This window comes from Cheilinus undulatus, linkage group 9 (genome assembly GCF_018320785.1).
Source record: "Cheilinus undulatus linkage group 9, ASM1832078v1, whole genome shotgun sequence".
In the NCBI taxonomy this organism is placed as follows: domain Eukaryota; kingdom Metazoa; phylum Chordata; class Actinopteri; order Labriformes; family Labridae; genus Cheilinus; species Cheilinus undulatus.
This window is the reverse complement of record NC_054873.1, coordinates 13104109-13127986: the sequence shown is the minus strand read 5'-3', so window position 1 is coordinate 13127986 and position 23878 is coordinate 13104109. Positions and strand designations below refer to the sequence as shown.

The 23878-nt window shown below is 38.0% G+C and overlaps 1 protein-coding gene across 1 annotated transcript in view; it reads left to right on the top strand.

Annotated features, from left to right (window-relative positions):
* The window catches only part of tmtc3 (transmembrane O-mannosyltransferase targeting cadherins 3), a 56150-nt gene extending 44197 nt beyond the window's left edge, over positions 1 to 11953 (top strand). Inside the window, exons 11-14 of the mRNA XM_041795565.1 lie at positions 235 to 338; positions 1004 to 1173; positions 3079 to 3305; positions 7384 to 11953. Coding sequence (XP_041651499.1) covers positions 235 to 338; positions 1004 to 1173; positions 3079 to 3305; positions 7384 to 8264 — 1382 coding nt within the window. The 3' untranslated portion in view covers positions 8265 to 11953. The remainder of the gene's footprint in view (positions 1 to 234; positions 339 to 1003; positions 1174 to 3078; positions 3306 to 7383) is intronic.
* The last annotated feature ends 11925 nt before the right edge of the window (positions 11954 to 23878 follow it).

Genomic DNA, 23878 nt, shown 5'->3' with positions numbered 1-23878 from the left:
TTGTCCCTAATTCTATTTTATTTTAGTTAGTTTTTTAAGCACACAATACAGTTTTAGTTAGTTTTATTTTTATTTGTAAAGCTTTGTTTTTATTTATTTTCTGTTAACAAAAATGATTTTTACTTTTTAGTTTTAGTAATTTAGTTAGTTTTAGTTAACAATAATAACCTTGGTACAGACTTATGTTTTTATTTGTCTTTTAATTATCTTGCCCTCCATGCAACCCTTCAACAGATGACATTGGTGCTCACATGAATGTTGGAAGAACCTACAAGAACTTGAACAGATCCAGAGAGGCAGAAGAGGCCTACCTCGTTGCCAAATCCCTCATGCCACAGGTACTTCATCAAGTTACACTTAGTCAATTCATGTTTGAAGCAATTTACATGGAGCTTAGTGAAGATTTAAACAGAAACAGCCCTCATTCATCCATAAGACTTTACTGCATCTCTCAAATCCTCTCCACTTACATATATCCTTGCTTTCTCTGCTCACTCATGCTGTATTCGGCCTACATGCACCGTAAACGGGTCACAAAAGCAGTAAATTTGAAATGAAATAGTAGAGGGAAAAAGGCTGGCAATGATGAGGGTTTGATAATTACCATTCCAAAGAAGATAAAACTTCATCCCTTACAGTTTTTTTATTCACAGATATAATTTCCCTACAATAAGTCTGGTTTGACAACATACTATGCTGATTTATCCCTTTTCTCTGGAACACACTCTTCTCATTTTTCAACTGAACTGTGACTGCGGTACTTTTTTCCGTTTTTTTATGTGTCTGTGACTGTCATCAGGCTTTGACATGCTTTCTCACACCCAGTTTGTTACTATAACCTGACTTCACCTCTGGACTGGTGTCTGTTAGAGTGCAAATACTGTAGTAAAAACTAAGTGTCAATTTTGACCTACTGTTAAAGACAAACTGCCATCATTTATTCATACATGTTGTGGTAATTTATTCAGTTATAACAATGACTTCTTTGTTGACCACTCAACAGGTCATTCCTGGGAAGAAGTATGCAACACGTGTTGCCCCAAACCATCTCAATGTTTACATAAACCTGGCCAATCTGATCCGAGCTAACGAATCCCGACTGGAGGAGGCTGACCAGCTCTATCGACAGGCAATCAGCATGAGGCCAGACTTCAAACAAGCCTACATCAGCAGGCAAGACTTTTATTTTGAAAGTTTGTGCCAATCAGATTTTTATTATTTGATCTTGTGGTACAGTCATTCACTTTTCTTAATGTTGATCAGTCACTTAAAACTGATAAAAAAGGGGAAAATAATGCTGAATACAACTAACATCTGAAGCTGATTAATTGTATAACCTTTCTTTTTTCTCATGAGGTTAATTTTTGGTCTTTTTACATCTTTATTAGAGGGACAGGACAGTGGATCCATGGTTTAAGTTTGAACCTTGTTAGCCCACTTTGAAGAGTACAGCCTATGTTAATGGGGCATGCAAACAAAATCCCTAGGCCACCAGCGCCCCAGTATGTATGTTTGTGCATGCACAACAGTGTTGTCCTTAGTAAGCACACAGAAACAAACTTTCTACTTTTATCAGACTCCTATAAAGGTCATTGATAACCTTTTTTTATAGTCAAATATGAGTTTCCAAATACTGACGTTGTGTTGGGACGGTTTGAGTTTGAGGTCTTCAGTTTTTATTATTTGTTTAAGCGATCCAAGCCAGGACTTTCTCCTGGTTTCTCCAGTTGTTAATTTTCTTATTATGTTTTTTTGTGTGTGTGTGTGTGTTTTTTGTGTGTTCACCCCCCCACCCCACCCCACCCCACCCCACCCCACCCCTCCACCTGTGTCTTAACTTAGATTACAGTAAAGCTAATTAGATTTTCTTCAGACTGGCAAGACTTGTTTCGGCCTGTTAGTTTTTATCCTTAACAGAATACTGGATTCAATCAGAAATACATCTCATCTTTATCCTGTTTAGTTAATTAATTCAGCCTAATCAAAATGACTTTTCCTGACATAAATGTAACTTCACGTGGCATAATAGAGCCCTTCATATGCTCTTTGACAAAAGCATGTGACATTAGATAAAAATGTGTGATAAATTAAGTCTAGTGTCTCTATTTTCATGTTAAACAACATGGGTTTATAATCAAAGTAAAGGTGTGTTATGCACTTGATAAGAACTGAATGAATACATTTAAGAATGCGGAAATAAAACTGCCTCTGTCAGAGACGGAGAGACAGAGAGAAACAGCAGGTTTATTAAGAAAGTCTGCTTCTGACTGGGTTAGCTTCAAAGACTCAATTATTACAGTAACTGAGAGATTAAGTTTCCTCTCCTTGTGAAACAGGCCTTACTCACCACATATTGTTAGGTTTGAGTTTCCTCCTTTGACATGAAAATCTTTAGGTTTCCTTAAAAAAGTAGTGAACACTAACATTTTTTCCAGCTGAACACTGAGGTACCTGACTGAATTAAGATAAAACGCATCAATGCTGGTGTTGTATGCACTATTGCACTTGTTTGACAACCCTCTGAAAGCAGCATGCATCATTGTTTTTTTTATGCACCTTTCTTTTATCATACATTTCCCTCCCAGTCAGTTTTCCATGAATTTGCTTTGATACAGCCTCTGAGAACAGCCTGGCCTTTAAACAGTGACTTTTTGTGGCTTACCTTCCTTGTAAAGGGTGTCAGTGATTGTTTTCTTGACAAGTCTTCCCCATGATTGCAGTTGTGTGCACTGAACAAGAGTGAGAGAATGAAGGCTCATGAAAGCTTTGAAAATTAGACTTTTTCAGATATATTCTAATATTTTGAGATACTGAATTTTGATTTTAGTGAGCTGTAGGCTGTAATCATCAAGATTAAAAAGGCAGTCTTGAAATGTTTCAATTTGTATGAGATGAATCTAGAATAATAATCTAGAATCAATGTCCTTGAAAGAAAAACTTGGTACTCTGATGTATGAATATTTCATAGATATTCAGCAAATCATAAATGGTGTTAATGTAATAGTCACCTTGCTTTGATATTGGATTTATAATCCATGACTTTGTACATCTATTTATTTTTATCTCTCTTTGACTCAGAGGGGAGTTGCTGCTGAAGATGAACAAGCTCACAGACGCCCGGGATGCTTACCTTCGAGCCCTGGAGCTTGACCGCACAAACGCTGACCTTTGGTACAACCTGGCTATCGTCAATATCGAGATGAAGGACCCATCAGAAGCCCTTAAAAACTTCAACCATGCCCTGGAGCTCAACCCACGCCACAAGCTGGCGCTCTTCAACTCTGCACTTCTCATGCAGGAATCTGGTGAGTGAAGCTTGCCAACTCTGTCCCGAGGATGTAAAATGTAATCCAGCTGAAGTCAAAGCACCACTTGCAGTAGGAAAGCATTACTTGACATTTCTCTAAACCTTTCTTTCATGCCAACTGTTAAGGACAAAGGAAATATTACCTTTAGGGTGTAACCAGGTTCTTCACTTTGGCGCTTATGTTGCAATGAACCCTGCGTGCACCGGCAAAGATTTCATGGCCAAGTTTCTGTCTGGTCACGCTTCATCAACTCGGTGACAAAAACAAGCAACAGTTACATTTACAGCAGGTTTGACTGGAGGTTTATGTAGGCTTTTCCTCCCATGAGCTTTCTACAGTGTGCATGTATTCTTTACCATCAGCACAGTCCTGCTGCAGACTAATGCATAAAATATATACATACATCATCATACAGCATTTCAATATGAGAGTGTATCATGACACATCCATTCAAAGTTTGTAAGGTGGTTCAAACAAAGTTGACAAAGGGGCAAGTTGCTACGGTAGCAATATTTCTTGTCAACACATGTTTTCCTTTTCCAGCACTCTCACCTCAGCGTGACTCTGACCGGTCAACCTTTGATAAGATGTCAGCACAGGTGTTAAGCTTTTCCATGGCTCCTGCATTAATCAAAAAGTTTCCACCGCATGAAATGTTCCACTGTTTACAATGTGGCACTTGCTCTTAAAATGATGTATGACTGATGCATGAACATCCCTTTTAAGAGATATTTAGCAACATCCTCCAACATCCTTTGCAGCCTGATTCTCCTTTCTACAAATTCTACTTAGTTAAAAGTACTCACTAATAACTGCCGAGCAGCACTTGATCTGATAACAGTTACGAGTTTCTCAGTGTTTAAAAGAGTAATAAATAATGACTCTGGACTTCTTATTTCATAGTATGTCGAAATACATTGACCCTAGATGCAATATCATACAATGGAGTCAGAAAGTATTCAGACCCCCTTCACTTTTTTCAATTTTGTTATGTTGCAGCCTGATGCTACGTTTGAAAAAAAAAATTATTCTCATGAATCTACACTCAGTACTTCATAGTGAAAAAGTGAAAACAGAATTTTAGATAATTTTGCAAATTTATTGAAAATTAAAACCTGAAATATCACATTGACATAAGTATTCAGACCCTTTTCAAAACACTTGAAATTTAGCTCAGGTGCCTCCAATTTCTCTTGAGGTGTTTCTACACCTTGATTGATCCACTTGCCTCTTGATAGAAGGCCTCACAGCTGACAATGCATATTAGAGTAAAAACCAAGCCATGAGGTCAAAGCCCGCAGAGCTCAGAGACAGGATTGTTGCAAGGCACAGATCTGGGGAAAGCTACAAAAAAATCTGCTGCACTGAAGGTTCCAAAGAGCACAGTTGCCTCCATAATTCTCAAATGGAAGAAGTTTTGCGCAACCAGAGCTCTTCCAAGAGCTGGTCCCCTGGCTAAGCTGACCAAAAGGGGGGAGAAGGGCCTTAGTAAGCGAGTTGACCAAGAAACCTGATGAGCACTCTGACTGAGCTCCAGAGATCCTTTGTTGTGATTGGACAGAGTTCAAGAAGAACAACCTTCCCTACAGACCTCCACTGTTCTGGTTTTAGAGTCGTTAGATGGTAGCCTCTTCTCAGTGCCCACTTGAACAAACTCCTGTGAAAGCCAAGTGCGGCAGATTTTTTCATAGCCTTCCTCAGATCTGTGCCCTGCAACAGTCCTGTCTGTAACCTCTGAAGGCAGTTCCTCTGACCCCATGGCTTGGTTTTTGCTTTGATAACATTGTCAGCTGTGAGGCCTTCTATAGAGAGGTATGTGCCTTTCCAAATCATGTCCAATTAATTCAGTTTTATGACATTTGGACTGTCAAAGGGTCTGAATATTTACATCAATGTTGTATTTAAGTTTTTTAAATTTTGAATACATTTGCAAAAATTCCCTTTGTCATTATGGGGTATTGAGTGTAGATTAATGAGAATAAAAGGTTGTTTTTTTAGTTTGTTTTTTTTACTGTAGCATAAGGCTGCAGCATAACAAAATTAAAAAAAGTCTGAATACTTTTAAATACACTGTATATGTTAATATTAAAAGATAGCCAAAAAAAAATGAAAATAAACAGGAATATAGAAACATTTTTCTTTCCATTTTTCTCTCATTATTTATGCATTATTATGTTTTCAATTTACTTATCGAGCTCTTCTTTTTTGTACTTGTCCATTAATACTTGTTTGCAGCAGAATTAACAGGTACTTTAAAAATAATATTATTATTGCACGTTTTTACTTCCACATTGTTGCTCTTCTGAAGGATTACACCCTGAACTGAAATGCGCATGCTTTTAAAAGTTGTTCAGACTGCAGGCTGTTGTACATTAAATTCATCCCCATAAATCATAACTTTGTTCTGTGCTTGTGACAAGAAATTTTTAGTGTTACCTGGAAGAGCATTATTTTTTGTCTTATATATAACATGGGCAGTTTTAAATCAAACCAAGTCCATAAGACTGATACGGTTCTGTCAAAGTGCAGTGGAGAGTGTTCAGTGTTTACTGATTTAAAAACATTTCCATGCAATCACATCATTGGTATCATTTTCTTCATACAGAGGCATAGTTTCCTCTTTGTTTTAGCTCTGTAATATTTCCCTTTTTGGACATATTTAACCTCATCATCATTTTTGTTCTACTCTTATGGAGTTAAGAACCGCACAGTATTTTAAAGCAGCGCCACCGAGGAACTCACACTCCCATTGATTACTATGGTGTTCAAAATGTTGATGTCCGAGAAAAACCGAACTGGTGCGCAGATCATCACCAAAATCTAATTGATTCTTCCCTGTCACTTTCCCAATATTCCCTGAAAGTTTGGTGAAGATCCGACTTTCCATTCTCGAGTTATCTTGTAAACATACAAACAAAGATACGGATCCCTTTACATAACCCCCTGCTGATTTCATCAGCATGGGTAAACATAGTTTAAAGGTCAGAAAATTTGCATGTGAATTTGTTATCTTTACATCATATCTTCCAAGAACTCTTTATTGATATGGAGCATGGTTTAAAGTCTGCTCTCGTTTAAGTTCAACAAAGTGCCACTTAACTGGATGCTGCAGCACTACAAACTCTAGCAGCCGGTACAAGCTCTCAACAGTGCTTCACATAAGATCCTCAGGGAGCATGGTTTCCAGTCACCCATTTCATTTTTTAAACTAATGCACTGCTGCAGGTGGCCTTGTTCACACAGGTGTAAAAGTAGGCAAAGCGTCAGCCATGCTGCAAATTCTTTTCTTCAAATCCCTCACATTCCCGCTTTGGTCACTGTCTGTGTTCACTTTCTAGGTTGCACTAAAAGCCTCGGGCTGCTTTAAAGACTGAGACTAGAGAAGTTAAAGTTTTTCATGTGGAAACAAAAAGGAGTACATTAACAAATAAACTCCACTTAAACCTTGATAAATGAATGTAAATATCAATAGCCCAGTTTATATTTAGGCCGTATGAATGTTTGACCCAGAACCCTTGCAGTCCAATTCAGTTTGAGTTGAATTTTGCAGTTTTGCATATATTTTCCCTTCATCCTGCACTCAAAGTATACATTAGTGTACTCCCATGCTTCAACTGTTAAATGCACATTTAAGGGTATTCAAAAAGCACAAACAAGGAGCTACAACTCGAGGTGAAGCTTTTTTTAAGTCAGCTTGTTGGCAACTGTTCTTCTCCCAGCTTCAAAAAAAAAAAAAAAAAAAAAAACCCTGCCAAAGTGCATCTGAGAAATCCTGATATTCAACATTATTTTGTGTGCATGCCAGTTTTAATCAAAGGGTCAGTTTGTTATTGGAGAAGGAAACATCTGTGGATGATTGATGATGGTTGATAATTTAGTTCCTGGTACTTTTGAGACTTGTTAAACAGCCTGTCATGCTTTGCTTTCCTTATTGTCTGTGATGTAAGGCAACCAAAAGGAAAAAGATACATTTGACTAAAAACCATATCAACCCGGCTTTCTCTTTGTATTTTGAGTGTACTTTAGTGTTGTTGATAAAGGTTAACATCACTTTAACCTCTGCTTCCTGCGGCAGGAGAGCCAAAGTTCTGGCCTGAGGCAAACCGTCGTTTCCTGATCTATGTGGAGGAGGAGCCTCAAGATGCCAACGGCTACTTCAACCTTGGGATGTTGGCCATGGATGCCAATGAAAATGAAGCAGCTGAGCGCTGGATGCGTAAAGCGATCGGTTTGCAGGCAGGCTTCCGCAGTGCCCTGTTTAACTTGGCGTTGCTTTACTCTCAGTCTAAACGGGAGATTGATGCGCTGCCTGTGCTGGACGAGCTGCTTCGCCACCATCCAGAGCATATCAAAGGCCTGATCCTGAAGGGAGACATCCTCATGAACCACAAGAAGGACACACGGGGTGCTAAAGAGTGCTTTGAGCGCATCTTGAGCATGGACCCAACAAATGTGCAAGGCAAGCACAACCTCTGTGTGGTTTACTTTGAGGAGCGTGATCTGCCACGGGCCGAGCGCTGCCTGGAGGAAACTCTGGCCCTGGCACCAAATGAGGAGTACGTACGTCGTCACTTGAGCATTGTGCGGGGGAAAATGGCTGCCATGAGCGCAGCAGGGCACCCTCTCACTGCAACAGAGGGAGCCACCACGGCAGCAGAGGAGGAAAAGCCAAGGAGAGTTAAGGAGGGGGCAGAGGGGGGGGATGTTGAGGAAAGGGAGGAAGGGAGGGCTACTGCTGATGTTGGAGAGGGGGCTGGGGATGAGAAGAATGTGCGGAAATCCTCCACAGAAAGCCCAGGAGGTGCGGGCGTGGACCAATCAGAGTCTGTGGAGGGCAGCCAGCCTGACAAGCGGACTAAGGGTAAGTCCACTAAAGAGATTAAAGATATAGAGGAAAAAAGAGCAGCTGCCTTGAAGAGACTAGAGGAGATTGAGCGCATATTAAGTGGTGATTAACACTTTCAATTTATAGCTGGACTTATTTTATAGAGCTCTTTCATGCTCCGAGATAAGACTGCATTTCCCCCCTTAGAAATGTGCATACTTAATCAATTGTCACGTTATTTTTTTTGTTATTATTTCGCAGGCCACTTTGTGTGGTTCTGCTGTTTTCACAGCAATCATGTAAAGAAGGGAAATGTATGTACACATGAAACAAGCACAAAGCCAATTTGGTAAAAATCTATTTAAAGCTTCTGGCGAGATGTAGATGCCAATGTGTGTGCTTCATCTGAATGTGTTTCACATATCTTAGATCTGCAGTAGTTCTAAATATGTTTTGTTATTCATGTGTAGTCATTGTTTATCACTGGATATATTTTCACTAAGATGTGACTCACTCCTGTGTTATTGTTTTTAAAAACAAAATGATTGTATCAGACAATTAAAGGAAATGACGTGTTCCCCAGATTCCCTCAAGGCAGGATGATATCTGCGCCAGAGTTTGCACCTCAAAATAAACCACAGAGAGAGGGGAAAAAACCTTCACACTTCAACAACAGGCTTCAGCTCTCTTCCAGCAACATCCTCTTATCTTTATTGATCTCACTCGGCACTTCCTGCCTCTGCATCATCAGCCGCAACCTCACAGCTGCCTCCACTTTCAAAATTTCATTGTGATCCCATCTGAAGACGATTATCTCACCCTCTTTGTCACATTACCCCCCTCGCATCTCCACCCATTCTTTTAGACACTACAGCCACATTAGGGATGTCTGTGTTTTCCTGCTTTTCTTGGTTCATTCGTCCAGTATTGCTCACTTTGACCTCAGTTACTCCACCAATCAATGATGACGCACCATCACAGTCAGACTTCATCATGTGTTCTCTGTTTTTGTCCAATTCAGTGAGGAAGTTTTCACAGCATATAAACAGAAAACAGGCACACTCCTTCATCCTTCTTCAAAGTTATTAAGATTTTTTGGCTTCCTGCTACCAAAAAAAATCAGAATGTTTCCTGTGTGAAATTTGTTTGGTAGCTCTTTGTATTCACTTTCTTTGGGATCACTCCAGAGCAAAAGTAGTTGATATTTATTCATAGTAACCACTGATATTTTTCATCTCATGTGAGTATGCTTGGAGGCATAGGAGTCCCATTAAAAAAAAACAATTTGTTCAAGAATTAACATAAATACTTGTGAGGTTTGAAAGGCTGTAGAAAATGCAAGATACTATAAATAATACTATATTATTAATAATAATACTATAATAATTAATACAATAAATATAATAATAAAGAGGCACAGAGCATGATTTATCAATTAATATAGGATTTCCATTTAGTCCACATTTTTTTCTCTATGTAGTTTAAAATCCCATAAATTTTTTTTTTTGTGTAATGATGTGATTCCTACCCTTTCCTTTTAAATAGTTTTAGGCATGCACGATATTGGAGTTTTGGCGATATCCGATATGCAGTTAAGTACCGATTCATTTTCGCTGATACAGATATTTAAGCATGTTTTCCAGACCTAAAACTTCATTCCCTTGAACACACTTTAATGTTTAAGGATGAACAAAGAAACAAGCTTTAGTACTTAAAACACTCTTAAAGTTTAAAGAAAGGATAGATAAAGAAAAACAATCTCAACTGACATAAGTCTGTTGGTCCAGCCTCAACCACCACTAGCTTATTAGTATAAATGTCCAAAATTTACAATTAATTTATGCTGATATTCCCATAAATATCAGCTGAAATTTTTATACCTGTTGGTATCGCTATCAGGCCAATAATATTGTGCATCCCTCAATGTTTTCGATCTACCCTTATGTCTTTCTAAATTATCAGTTCTATATCATGTGATTATCTTTGGCCCTTTATTTTGCAGCTGGTTTTCTTAGTGGCTCCTGCTACTATTTTGAAAAGCAAAGCTGTGAATTCAATGGCTTCAGTGGCCTTTGGTTGAAAATTACATTTTATAATAAGAAAGCAATGAGAAAGAAATGTCTTACACAAGTGTTTATTTTGAAATAATCCTTAATGCATTTACACAGAAATTAATGTGACGGAAAACAATCAATAAAAATGCCTAAAGCCATTGCTTTTTATTGAGCGGCGACCTCCTTGATTGAAAAATGTCACCGAAGTGGAAGTGAAGAAAAAAACTGCACTTCAAAGAGTTGTTAAAATGCTGACTTTTACAGCAGAAATAAACATGTTTACAGCCTTGCTCAAAAAGATTTGGGTGTGAATTGTTCATATCTATCCTGGCATGCTAGATAGACTGCTTCACATATCCATGACATTGGATGTATTTCACATCAATGTGGGCAACACCCCATACATGGTGCTTGGGAACGGTCAAACAAACACAGACAAGTCCAAGCAACAAGACAGTATGTAGTAGTGAGAGCTTGTTCAGTGGAAGCAGCTGGTAAATCAACTCCTGTTGAAACCAGTCAGGAGAAGAGCAAGGACATGTTTTCCACTAAGAAAGCTTGTTGCTCTTTTAATAAAGATATATCCAGCTTTGATAAAACTGTTGCTGTAGCTTCAACCATGCCGACATTGTTTACAGGCTTTAATTCGCTTCACCTAAACTACATAGTATCTACTGCCTTGCCCTCTTCAAATGACACAGATTGGTACGGTATTCTCTGACGAGTGTTTCAGCTTAAAGCTTTGCAAGATGGATCTGCCAGATGACAGACATGGAATCTGGCTTATCCATTGGCTGATATGACTGTATCAGGCTTCATCCATTACTTTCTACAGTCTTAGCTTTTTAGATATGTTACTGTGACCATGTGTTTACTTTACTACTACTTGTTTGTAATGGCACTCGTATGACTCCAAGCATGTAAGGATAAACTTGAAAGCAGTTTTGGGAATGCACATATCCCTCCAACTTGTCTTCCTTCAGGTCTTTATTTTTAATCACTACACAATTTTACACCCCAGCATCTGATTAACTGCACCCATGAGGTCTGATGGATCTAAACACAGTAATAGACTGATAGCTGATCATGTAACACTGTGGTAAATGGGAGTTTAAAATGAGCCAATTCCCTGGCAGTCAGTGCAGAGGAAATTAAGCAGAACTGTTAGAAATATACTTTGTTGAAGCCAACGTCAATGACGTCTTTACAGATCCCGTGATGTTCCTGTTGGGGCTTCACAGTGCAATAATTAGTTTCAGTATGCTCTGTGCAGTTCTTTGAGGATAAAGTGTAAAAAAAAAAGCTTACTGTAATCTTGGAGCGCTGTAGTGGTACTTAAAGAGCCTTGCTATGCATCAGCTGTGTCCAGACCTTGAATTCTGTGTACATATATTTACCATGTGCTTGTTTCCAGTGTTATTTATTTTTATATGCACTGCAAAAGCTGGTGATGTTTTATTTGTTTACCACTGACATTATGCTTTAAAGTCATGGTGCATATTTTGTTGCTACTAACTGGCAATATGTGTTAAATGTGTCATTGATTTTTTTGTTCCACTTTTAAACACTAGAGCCGCTGTGTCAGTGTTAACACATGTACAAAATATACAATGTCCACTTGGGAGACTAGGTACCGCTTCGAATGAGGGAGTATTCAGTTTGCAATATTTTCTGTTACGCCTGATTATGCTGAGTGAATGATTTTTGTACGATTTTAAGATTTTTTTAATGCAATTGCCCTTGGTGGTGGGGGTGTAGGTTATTAAATAAATTTAATTAAATAAAAACTTGGCTTTTGTTTCTTTTTTCTGAGCTGAACTGGTCAGTCAACAGAAAAACAAATGACACTCTTTGTTCCCAGTAATTTAACTGCTTTTCAGGCTGGTAGAGCCTGGAGTTTCTCAACCAGAAGGTCAAGGGTTCAGTGTGTCTTTGAGCGAGACACTGATTGATTACACATTACAGTTTAACACAGATGCCTACTAACTACATGGAACCCTTACCATCAGTGTGTAAATGGTTGCAATGTAAAAAGTGCTCTGAATAGTCAGACAGCTACAAAAGTGCTAAACAATCTCAAGTTAACTTTAGCATGTAAAGCTGCAGAAAATTCTTAAAAACTTTTAGATAAAAAAATTTCTTCCTACAGGACTTGTGGAGGGACATGTAGTTAGGAGGTGACTCACTGTGGAAATATGTCAGCATCTTCTTGTGTCTGCAGAACAGCCAATGCCTACTGATGTACTCTGCCAGAAGTAAAGTGATAAAAGACATGCATCCTGTGTTGTTGTGCATTTAATAGCCCAAGCACATTTCTGCCAACCCTCTCAGGATGTTATGCCCAGTGACTATCCGATTTAAAATCATAAATAAGTTTCAAATTGAAATCCAATGTTCCTAGAGTATGCAGCTGTTTCTGGCCGACCCATCAAATAGCCTATATAATGTCATTTGTTATATTTGTCTTCCTGTTTGAATGCAGAGTCTGTGTGGAAATGTACAGATATTTTCACGGAGAGGGCTCCAAGTTGTTTTCCCTCTCTCTTCAGGCTTCAGGGGTATTCTGTTCAAAAGTTCTTTATCAAATCAGGCTAAGTTTAAATACATAAACTACCCATTTTATTCTGAATTAGACACATTTTAATAAAGTTTTGCTCCACTTCTCTTACAAATCTTTATTCCTTCCCCACATCACATATCTGTGTAAGACTGTAATAACAAAAAAGTAGCTCTATATTTCTACTTATGCCACCAATTAAGTATCAATCCTTAATAATTTTCTAATAAAAAATGGCCTTAATAGACTCCAAAGTTTTTTAATAACTCAGTATAACTACTGAATTTTAACAGGAACATTGCTCATAACACAATCACAAAGTATTAAAGTAAACCTAATGTGAGTTTATATTATGTTGTACAAAGAAACACACTAGAGCACATTTTTTGCAAAAAGGTCAATAAGAAAGAAGTTACTGAAATGCAGATTGAGGTGGGAATATCTGGATAGATGTAGTAAGTAGACTAATGCAACCATTTGGAATCACCACCCAGAGTGAATATCTGAATCTGTTTTCCAAATTTTCAGAGAGTGGAATCTCCTGTGTGGTTTGTACAACAAACAGAAGACAATGTAATGTAACAAGGTAAAGCCTATGTCATGTAGTGCAGGGTTCCCTTTAATATTGTTCACCCTGATGTTTTTTTTTCTGGATTTACACTTAAAGTAATTCAGCTTTTAGTGTCTGTGTACCCATGTTATGTTCTATTAATTTTCTCTTAGCCTGACAGCATATCAGATTTACCCTTTAGAAAAATAAAATGGAAGTTTATGGAAATGGTATAAAACAGTAGTTACTAGAGGTGGAACAAGTGCGTGACTATTGTGGTCAAATAAAAGTACAGTTACTGTGGTTAAAATTTACTTAAGTACAAGTAAAACTGCTGGTCTAAAAATCTACTCAAGTAAAAGTATAAAAGTAAAGTAGTATAGTAGATCTCTGTAATAAAGTAAAATACAAGTGTAAATTAAATTCAACTAGGATTAAATTAAAAACTGAACAAGTCTGTAGTGTTCCAAATTACATGTGATGAAACTACACTTTTGAATGACCATATTCAAGTCATGTATTTTTGCATATTATGTAGCATGAGATGCAGTAAAATTGAATTTGAAAAAAATCTTGGGATGCTTGATATTGGATTTTTGCCGATATCCGATATGCCAATACTAATGTCATGCAGGCTAAAGCCTGATGTACACTGTGCAATTTCAAGCCCACCCTATGACAGTTTTGGCCAATTGTCAGCTCATATTGTGCATCTGAATCACGACCAAGGGGCAACCTTCGGTCCTGAAAAATGAAGCTGATGTGGAAGTACAAAAAGTTGCTATACTGCGACTGTCCACTTGAGGCTGGCTGCAGGAACACTGGAAGTCCCGTCTAGACACATGTTAAACAGCCGGTTTTGACACATGAAATAAACTAGTTTACAGCCTGGTTCAAAACACCAAACATGTCTCATTAGTTAGTGTCTTATTGTGCTCCCACTGTACGGAGGGTGAATTTTTTTGCACCACGATCGTTTTGATTATATTTAGAATGAAAGCTGATGGGCGTGTCTCATTTGATTGACAGATAGCTCAGCAGGCAGAGGCTCCGTTTCTGTCAACCAGAATGCTAGCAGGCTGACAGGAAGTCGCGCATAGTGGGCGGGCCGTTAGGTTGATCCAAAGTTTGATTGAGACCGCGACTTCAATATGGAAGCCTCCACGGATTGGTTTTAAGAACCGTTTGAGTCCGCCTATTGTAAGCAGACGACTGACGTCACACGGGGTTTGTCCAATTTTTTCTACAGTCTATGATCACGATGCACAAGCATTGCGCACGATTTATGTGCTCACGATGGTCGTGCCCGACCTGTGTGCTCACACAGTAGAAGTGAACTGGGGACGGGCTGTGATAGAAATCTGCGGAGCTTCCTCCTTCCCCCAGTCTCACACACTGGGGGTGAGGTGTTTCCAGTCACATCCCCTCTATCTCTCTCGCTCCTGCTTTTTCTCTGTATCCCACACACACAAACAGCATCACCTCTGTGTCAGCTGCAGGTCCGCAGGTAGGAATATTTCCTGCTCGAATATTTCCTTTTTCATAGCATGGCTGTGGGGGCATCAGAAAGTCATTCCAGCTTTTGTCATGGCAATTTAGAACGTTGTCTGGCATTTTAATGGAAAAAAATCCCCAAAGTTGGTTATTCTGCCCGCGTTTCTGCTCTGACTGTGGGCGTGTCCGGAGTCGTACGACCAAATTATCAAACATGCCAGAAATCAATCTGACCAGTCGGGAGAAGCTTGTATGGCCGTTGTTTAGCCGTGGTCGGCTGTCGTACCCCCCTGTACACAGCACAACAAACAACACCCGATCTGACTGAAAGTTGGCCCGACTTCAAAGTGAGTCGTGTGACTCAAAATTTGTGGCTGAATTGGGACAAAAATTGCATAGTGTATACCTGGCTGTAGATGTATGATTGTGTAGACTACTGACCCAGACTGAGAGACCATTTAAAGACTCGGGAAACCTTTGCTACTGTTTTAAGTTAATCAGCCAATTAGTCTCCAATATTGAACTTTTTCACAATATTCTAATTTTCTTATGAAAATTCATTTCATTCATTGTGAATTGACAAAAAAGAATGTTTATGACACAAAATCCAATTAGCTTAATAATTTGGAATGCGTTGTATTCTGAAGAAGAGTTGGTGAATGAGGCCCAATGTTTTGTGAGTTACAGTCCGTATTTACCATAAATCAGACACAGGATCAGGCAGCGAGAATAAACACCTCCACGCGGTCGTCTTGAAAAGAGATTGCTTTGCTGCCCTTCATCTTTTGTGATATCGGTTTACAGTTTATGACTAAATAGTGACAAGGGGAATCTCCCTGCTGGGACAAAGTGTAAAGATGGAACAGCCAATATAAATAAGGCCTCTGAATTCTAATGCGTCCATCAAAAATATGATTGCATAAAAACTCCTGTTAATTACTTTTGAACAGTGTGGGAGTGAAGAATCACAGGAAATCAAAGAGAGAACTTGTCAATGCTGAGCGTTGCCGGAGCCTGATCTGTCAACTTGACTGGAGCAGAGTGTAACTGTCGAGCTGTCAGTCACATTGTGCCTTTCATGCAGCGTGATGTGATGTGCTGTTGGCCAGAACACTTCGCTTAAGGGCTTTTGCTGTCACACATACTCGCTGTGTGCTTTTCATCTGAGGGGCACATGCCAAAGGATACTTTGTGAAATGTTGCTTTCAATTGAAGGCACCTGGAAATCTGGGCAAACTCTGCTGCATTTCCACTTCCTTATGAAATTATATAAGAATGTCAAAGCAATTAGTGTGTAGTTTACAAAGTAAGTATTTAGGAATCATGGGAACCAGGTCTTGTTAATCTGAAGTTTATCTCAGCATTGTGTGTAACTCTTTTAGTGTACTCACACATAGCCAAGTTCTTTCAATCCTGGTGAAATCTTTCTTCTTTGAGATAAGATTACCATAAATCCTCTAGTAAAGACCGGGGACTTTTTTTTTTTTCTTTTTTTTTTTTTTTTTTTTTTTTTACAAAATTGCAGAAGATACCAGGCTTTTATAGATCAATAGAAAAATGGACAGACAGAGAGACAGATAGATGATTAAGAATTAAATCAAGTAATTTTAATTTAGTCATTAATTAATTAATTTAGAAATCTATCAAACAGAAAACACAGATACCTCATCCAAACTGAAGATTTCCGGGTAAAACACTGTTCCAGTCTCTTTTGCCCGATAGATTTGAATCTACAACAAAAAAAAAAAAAAAATCATGCATTATTTATTTAAGTCCTTCAAGTCGTGCATTGATGAAGATTGTAGCATTTTACCTTGTTTATTGCCCAGCTTGAGTGACTAATGCCCAACTCCTGATTTTCTGGTGATTTGAGAAACCTTAAATAATCCGGTGTTTTTGCCGTTAGTCTTGCTGACAGTAGATAGACTGGTCGTTTTCCGATTCATCTACTATACTAGCAGTGCGTATTGATTTGCCCAAAATGTAGTATGCAGTATGCAGTATGCGAAAGTCGCAGTATGCCAAAAATATCCGGATGACATACTGATTCAGGAAAATTTCACAGTATGCAGCGGACCAGTCTGCTTCGCCTACTGTTACCCACAATGCAAAGTGCCGGGTCAGAGTTCGTAATGACGGAGAGTGGCGAAACTTTCACCGGAGTGGCTGACGGTTACAAATGGAAGTGCCATTACTTTTTTTTTAATCTTTACCTTTTTAACATGTACTATAGCGAAAAAGTTGTAATAAGGTCACTGTTGTTTTTGTTTTGCCGTTACGGCCAGAAAGGTGCTGTCAAGTGTGTCCTTTCACTGCACTGTACATGCTAAGCTAAAAACAACGGCTATAAAAATCCCCAAAAATCAAATAAAAACACTTTCCAGATTTTTTCTGTATATAAATGGATGGAGAACACTGTAGCGTTGTTTGCAGTTGACCAGGGTATGACATACTTCTGTATACCGGAAACCAGCTAAACCGGGCCAAGCATACTACACAATAACGTCCGACCTGCAGTCATACTGCATACTACTGTTGAATGCAGTACGCAGTGCGCAATACATACTGCATACTGCGTTTGGCAGGGTGTTGACTTCCATCCGATTTATGATGTCCTTCATCTTTATACATTTTAGGAATATATCCTGCAGTATACAGTGTTGCTGAGTCACAAACTGCTTGAGGCCATCTGCCCATCACCAGAGCTTTCATAGGGAAATGCTTAAGGCCATACTATTACTCTACAAGTTAGTCAGCATTCAGAGCTGCTAAAGATATATTACTGCTGTTTTTCTTTCTGCTGTTTGCTTTTCTGACTTTAGGGTGCTGTATTGAGCTTTCAATTCAGTATGAGTGCTGAGTGAAGGTAGATGCTCCGGATCTCATGTCTCCTCTGCCCTATGAGTAATTACTTTCAGTGTTCCTTTGAAGAAGCACACAACAGAAGTGAGATCTAATCTTTGCACGCACTTTTCAAATATGAATCTTGGAAACTAATAAAAACCTACTATATCTACTTATCATTAACTGGAGGGAAATGTTTTCAAAGATGTTATCTAGATGGTTGAGCGGCTTTTAAGTATGTGCCTGGCTAATGCTGAGCCTTGAACTATTTGACTGTCAATTGCGCGTGTTTTTTCTCAATTTTATGGAGTCTGCTTCATCTGAAAAGTCACAGTCTGAAAGAAAAGAAAATCTGCTGGAGGTATGAAATTCTAAGGCTTTTATGAGAGATCAGTTGAGATCTCATTTACCCATAAACAGCACCACGTATAAGATGCACTTCTGAAATATGGAAGTACAGACTGTGCATAAAATTATTGTTTCAATGGCGCAGTTTATACAGTTTTAATCTACAATGCTATCTCTTAAATGTATCAGTCAAAAGTTTTTTGTCCCCCCCCCCAATCTGTTTTTTTATTGAGCCCATATTTAAGTTTGAGTGGGTTGTGGTGTCTGGATTATCACTGTGATGACATTCTTCTAGCATGAGTTTTGGTCTGATTCATTCAAATATTATTGGAGCACACATAAGCAAGTGTGCACAAATGTCACATGACAAAGTCATTACACTCATGTAAATTACACTGCCGGTCAAACGATGGGGTCTGAACTGCACATAAAACTCAACAACAAATACACAAGAGAGAAAAAACATTAAGGTCTTATTTTATTCCAGCTGTATGAACAAACATGATCCAAGCAGATTATTTTTAAAAGCAGTACTATGTTTTTATTAGCTACGTGAACCTTGATTCAAGTCTATTTTATATTTATGCATTAAGGTTTGATAAAAAGAAAGGATGGAAATAGCAGGAATGTATCTGCCACGGGTGAATGGACAAAAAAGCAGCAGAACTGTCAACAGGATGTGTGAGAAAGAAGATATCACATTAGCACCCGCACTGTGTGACGGACAGGGGAACATTGATGAAATGGCACAATGTACAGCACAAGAACTTGATAATGTGATGACAAGTTCATAGCCTATGTATTTGAGATTGAAAAGATAAATGGTGCCCTCTTGATTCTAATATTGTACTGTATGGACTTTAGATTAACCAGTCTTAAAGCTTCCTTTAGTTGATCGTCATATAGGCTCAAATGGTCATTTATGCCACATTTAACCAGCAACAACTCCAACTATTCAGTTATTTACAAAATGTTAACATGTCATGTCACACACCAACAGATAGCTCTGATTCTCAGGATTCTAATAAACCATATCAGGATAATACCACCACAGCAGCCACATTTAATGCGTTTAATTGCATGCATTTAATTGTCAGACAGCAAACAAACACCAATAAAAGTGATACAGCTCACCATTAAAAGAGGTCCTGGTCATAGTATTCTAACAAAAACAGCCCTGATCCATAAGAAAGAGTCCCACAGTTTAAATCCAATGTATTTGCTGTTATAATGTTTTTTGTTTCCCGGCAGTTATTACCTCTGCCAAGGAGGCTATGTGATTGGGTGGGTTTGTTCAGTTGTTAGTTAGTTAGTTTGTTTGTTAGCAACATAACTCAAAAAATTATGGATGGATTTTTATGAAATTTTCAGGAAATGTCACAAATGGCATAAGGAAGAACTGATTAGATTTTGGGAGTGATCCGGATCACCGTCTGGATGCAGGAATTTTTTAAAGGATTCTGTACTCTTGGGAGACTGGGCTAATGGCAGAGGTCTGCGCTCTCCGAGTGCTTTTCTAGTTAGTACTGCTAGAAAAATCTCTGCCAACCTCGATCCTTTTTGGAGACTTCAGTTTGACACACCTGGATGCAGAGGTGTAACTATGGATTAAGGGCCCCCCAGAAAGAATATGTATTCATCATAACTTCTATCCTGTCTATTACGAGATGTCTGGTTAATGGGCTGGATGATTTGTGAAAAAGTGATAGTATAAATGTGTTGCCCAAGACTGCAGTTGCAATTAAATATGCAATATGTTTTATGTCCCTCATTTTAGGTATTTTTTGACAAACACAAACAATAAATTATTCTATATTAAAACCAACACAAAATTGCATAGATTAAATTAGGGTTGAACAATTTTGAAAAGAATATTTGATTGTTATTATTTTGACTCATATTGCAATTTCAGTATGAATTGTTGTATTGAAGGGAATTTGATGAGTGATTTGAGTCTCATTTTGATCTAGAAACACACAAAAATGAAGAAAGCAGTGAAGCATTGGTGCAACATCAACATCGGCCCATGGTGGTCTTATGAGCCCTCATCGGCAAAAAATGCGCCCGTGACAGTTGCTGATTGTTGGGGTTTTAATGCTAGGTTTTGGTTATTATTTGAATATTACAAATCATGATTAGAATTAATATAGATGAAGACAATTATCAAACATAATTAATCATTTGGTAAAATGAGCTTGGGCTTGTATAGTGCTTTTCTAATCTAGCTGTAGTTACACGAGCTTTTTGCTACAGTCAGCTTGAATTTATTCTGATCGTGGATTTTAACTTCTCTCTTCACATGGACGCTTAAAAAATATGCGTGCTCATGCATCATACATTTAATGTGGATAAAAATGATCTGACGTGCAGCATGGTCCCGCTAGTCAGCTTTGCCATAGAAGAAGAAATTCCTCTTCACCTTCGCTGTGAATAAACCGCTGGCATTAGCTTGGAAATATTGGATAGTTCTACTTTTTCATGTCTGTACCTTTTATTATTTGATCAACAATTCTAAACCCTTGGGATATGGGATATGGGATTTAAAGTCAAAGTTAGGAGTTGAAAATGTCAAAAAATGACTTAAATTTTTTTAATTGTAAATCTAAAAGGTTAAAATATGAGACAAAACATCAAATTTTGAGATGCAACATTGAAAATATGAATACACATTAATTTCTTTTCCTGCCATTCTGACATTGTATTTAATAATTTAACTCTTTACTTTTTCAGATTTTTACAACTTAACAAGGATATCTTAAATCATCAAGGTTATCTTTGCGTATTTATACTAGAGGAAATCTGCAGAGCTCACATTAGTGGGCCAGTTATAATAAAAATATTAGATTTTGTGGGACCATGGGCCAGCTGATGTTTTTAATTTAAAGCGACTATGGGAATAAAGGTGATCTAACATTATTTATGAGTCAAAACAGATATGACAATAGCCTCTAGAAAACTTACCAATATGTCTGCATTTGAAATCATTTGTATACATAAAGTAGCATATATGTGAAATTACTGATCATATTTTCTTCTTCTACCTTAGTAATTTTTATATTTACAAATTTAAAATCACAATTACAATCAAACTTTTCTGTCTGCTCATTAAAGAAGTATGATATTTCCTAATTGAAACATTGCATGACTTGGTGAGAGGAGCCTGGCAGGACATGGATGTTTCTTCTGGCTTGTTAATCAAACTCAAAGTATTTGGTCGTCTCTCAGCTGGAGCACTGGTGGAGACTAGTCCTGTTTCCCAGCAACCATCAAACAGGCCCGCTTGAACGGTGAAAGGTTAGTGTCGTCACCCCTGTTTATTTACTTGTCCCTTAACTTTTGACCCCGCTACTCTTGTAGCTCATTGATGAGGCGCTTGCAAACAAGGCACATAAGCTTATTTTGGGAAGGCAGACAATACATCATTGAAGAAGCTGTGAGGTCCTCCAACCAAAGAACTTTAAAGCCCCTGAGCAAACGTGACACCTCACCTCATCCTCTTGAAGGCAGAGTTCGCCACCCTGGTGTTCGGCTCCGTCAGACCCTAGGTGGTAAACTTCACAGTGAAACGCAAAGACAAAGATCTGACAACATGCTGTGTGAGGATGGAGGGTGAATGCCAGCAACAACAAAAAAAAAGTGTGCAAATTTGATCATATAAATAGTTTCCAGAGATAAAACAAACATATTCTTAATTAAGTCATGCAATGGTTATCAAACTTCAGTATGTTTGGTAAAGGACTAATATTTGAATCTACTCATCTATGTTTTTGTTTTGTTGTTATTCAGGAATTTTGCTATTTTTGTGCTTTCATTTGGCATGTGAACAAGCCACAAAAGTAATTTTAATCAGAAAAAAGAAAACACTTTATAAACAGTGAAATGCCTCCCAGAGGTTCCCAAAGCTTAGGCTTGATGGTATCTTTAAGCTCAATGTAGAGAATTTTTTTTTTCAACATTGTCTGTTTTTGCATATGCATTTTTGTCCACTTTTGTATTGATAAGGGAAAGGAAATATTCCTCTATGGTACATTTTGAAAAGATAGAAAATGGTATGATTAATTTGTGATTAATTTTGAGGTAACTATGAATGTTGGGAGATTAATTGCGATTAAAAATGTAATCTCTTGACAGTGTAGGCAAAGAAGAGTTACTTCAAAGATATGGGCTGTAAATGCAGTCTACCTGTTTCACTCACTTAAATGATTTATTGTGTTTTTTAATGCCTTGCTCATTATTGTTTCAATTTCTTTCAATGTAAAAAAAAACAACTAAAATCCTTTTTTTTGTATTTAGTGGGTGAATTACAAAATTATTGCAATAGATACCATCTCAGTATTAAAAAAAAAGTTTAAATCCATCAATCAAAAGAAAAATCAGCTTTAGCATTACATTCACGTCTTTATGAAAATGGAGATAACTGAACAAAGGTTGTAACAACTCCAGAATTCTAAACTTTGATACAATTCTAGTAAAAATCTACCATCTGATTTGATATTAAGCCAATAAAAATATGAGAATCACTATGAATATCACTGTGAATCACGTTCAGTTGAAAAGGCATTGTAAATGTTTACCTTAACGTGCACATAATGTGAAAGTTTAAATGAAAATGTGTCTTTTTTTCTTTGGCGAACAAAGTACTGCTTACTTGTTGTGTTTACTCATGATTACTCACAATTTTTTGGACCACATACTTAAACACAACTTACCACAAGAAGTGGGAAATTGATTTACTAAAGAATTGCAATTTTTATGGTACAATTTTTAAGATCTACGATTTTGCTGTAGGACTGATTATGGCGACGCCATATCTGCTTATGAAACGGCGGCCAACATTAGCCGAGAGCAGCTGAAGGAGACAATGCACGCCTTGTATTCTAGAAGTCGATTCTTCCAGGCAATAAATAAAGCTTTGACACCGTCGCAGCTCATTGTCAAAAGTCGAACCCAATTTTGAGCGCCAGGGACGACAAATGGTCCTGTAGTGTGACATAATTAACAGCGCGTCCAAGATTCCCCACGACCACGATTCAGGAAGACTAGCATGTCAGAATTTTTCTTACATCGTCGTCTGGTTTGACACCCTGACCTGACGTCAAAGACGTGAATCCTGACATCTACCAGCAGGAGTGTTTGCTCCTTATCTTTGCATCATCATTTACAAGATTTACAACTTTTTAATCCCCTTTTATTTCCTAAAAATATGTGAATTTTATTTTATTCACGTTATCACATGCATACCTTAAGTTCTATCTGAAGGAGAGCCAGTCCATATTGTCCTCCTCTTGATACATCCATACTTATCCATAATCCAATTGCTTCTTCCTTTATTTGACCAAAAGACCACTACAATCACACAGAGTATTTCTGTAGTAGAGTGACTGACACTCTTTGGCCTGCCCCCCCGACAACCTGTGAACTCGCTCTCAGTCACGGAGATACTGGTGATGTCAGCATACAGTGAGCGGTAAGGATCACTCTAGTGTCGCCAGGCTGTCGGCCAAGATAAGATAATATTACTTAAATATTATATCACAGTAAAATTCTTAAAGAATCACACTGCTTTGGAATCACAACATTAACTGAATCAGCTCAAGGAATCTTGATAAAATCCTGTCAAGGCAAAGGCAAATCATCCCAGGCCTACTCTTTATTAAGTTTGAAAGCAGTGAGGCCTTCTGCAGCAGGTAAAGCTAATGTTTCGAGTTTCTTATGTACACTGATATTAAAAGGCACTGGTTTAAAAAAGTGAGTAAAGATTGATTCTTCACATGCAGTTCAAATAGTAAAAATATGGTCAGGCACTGCGGAGACACCCATGTTTAAAGTCAAAGAAAACTGCCTCCAGTGCAACTTTTGGGGAACAGGTTTAGGGTCATACAACATGAGCAGACTTCA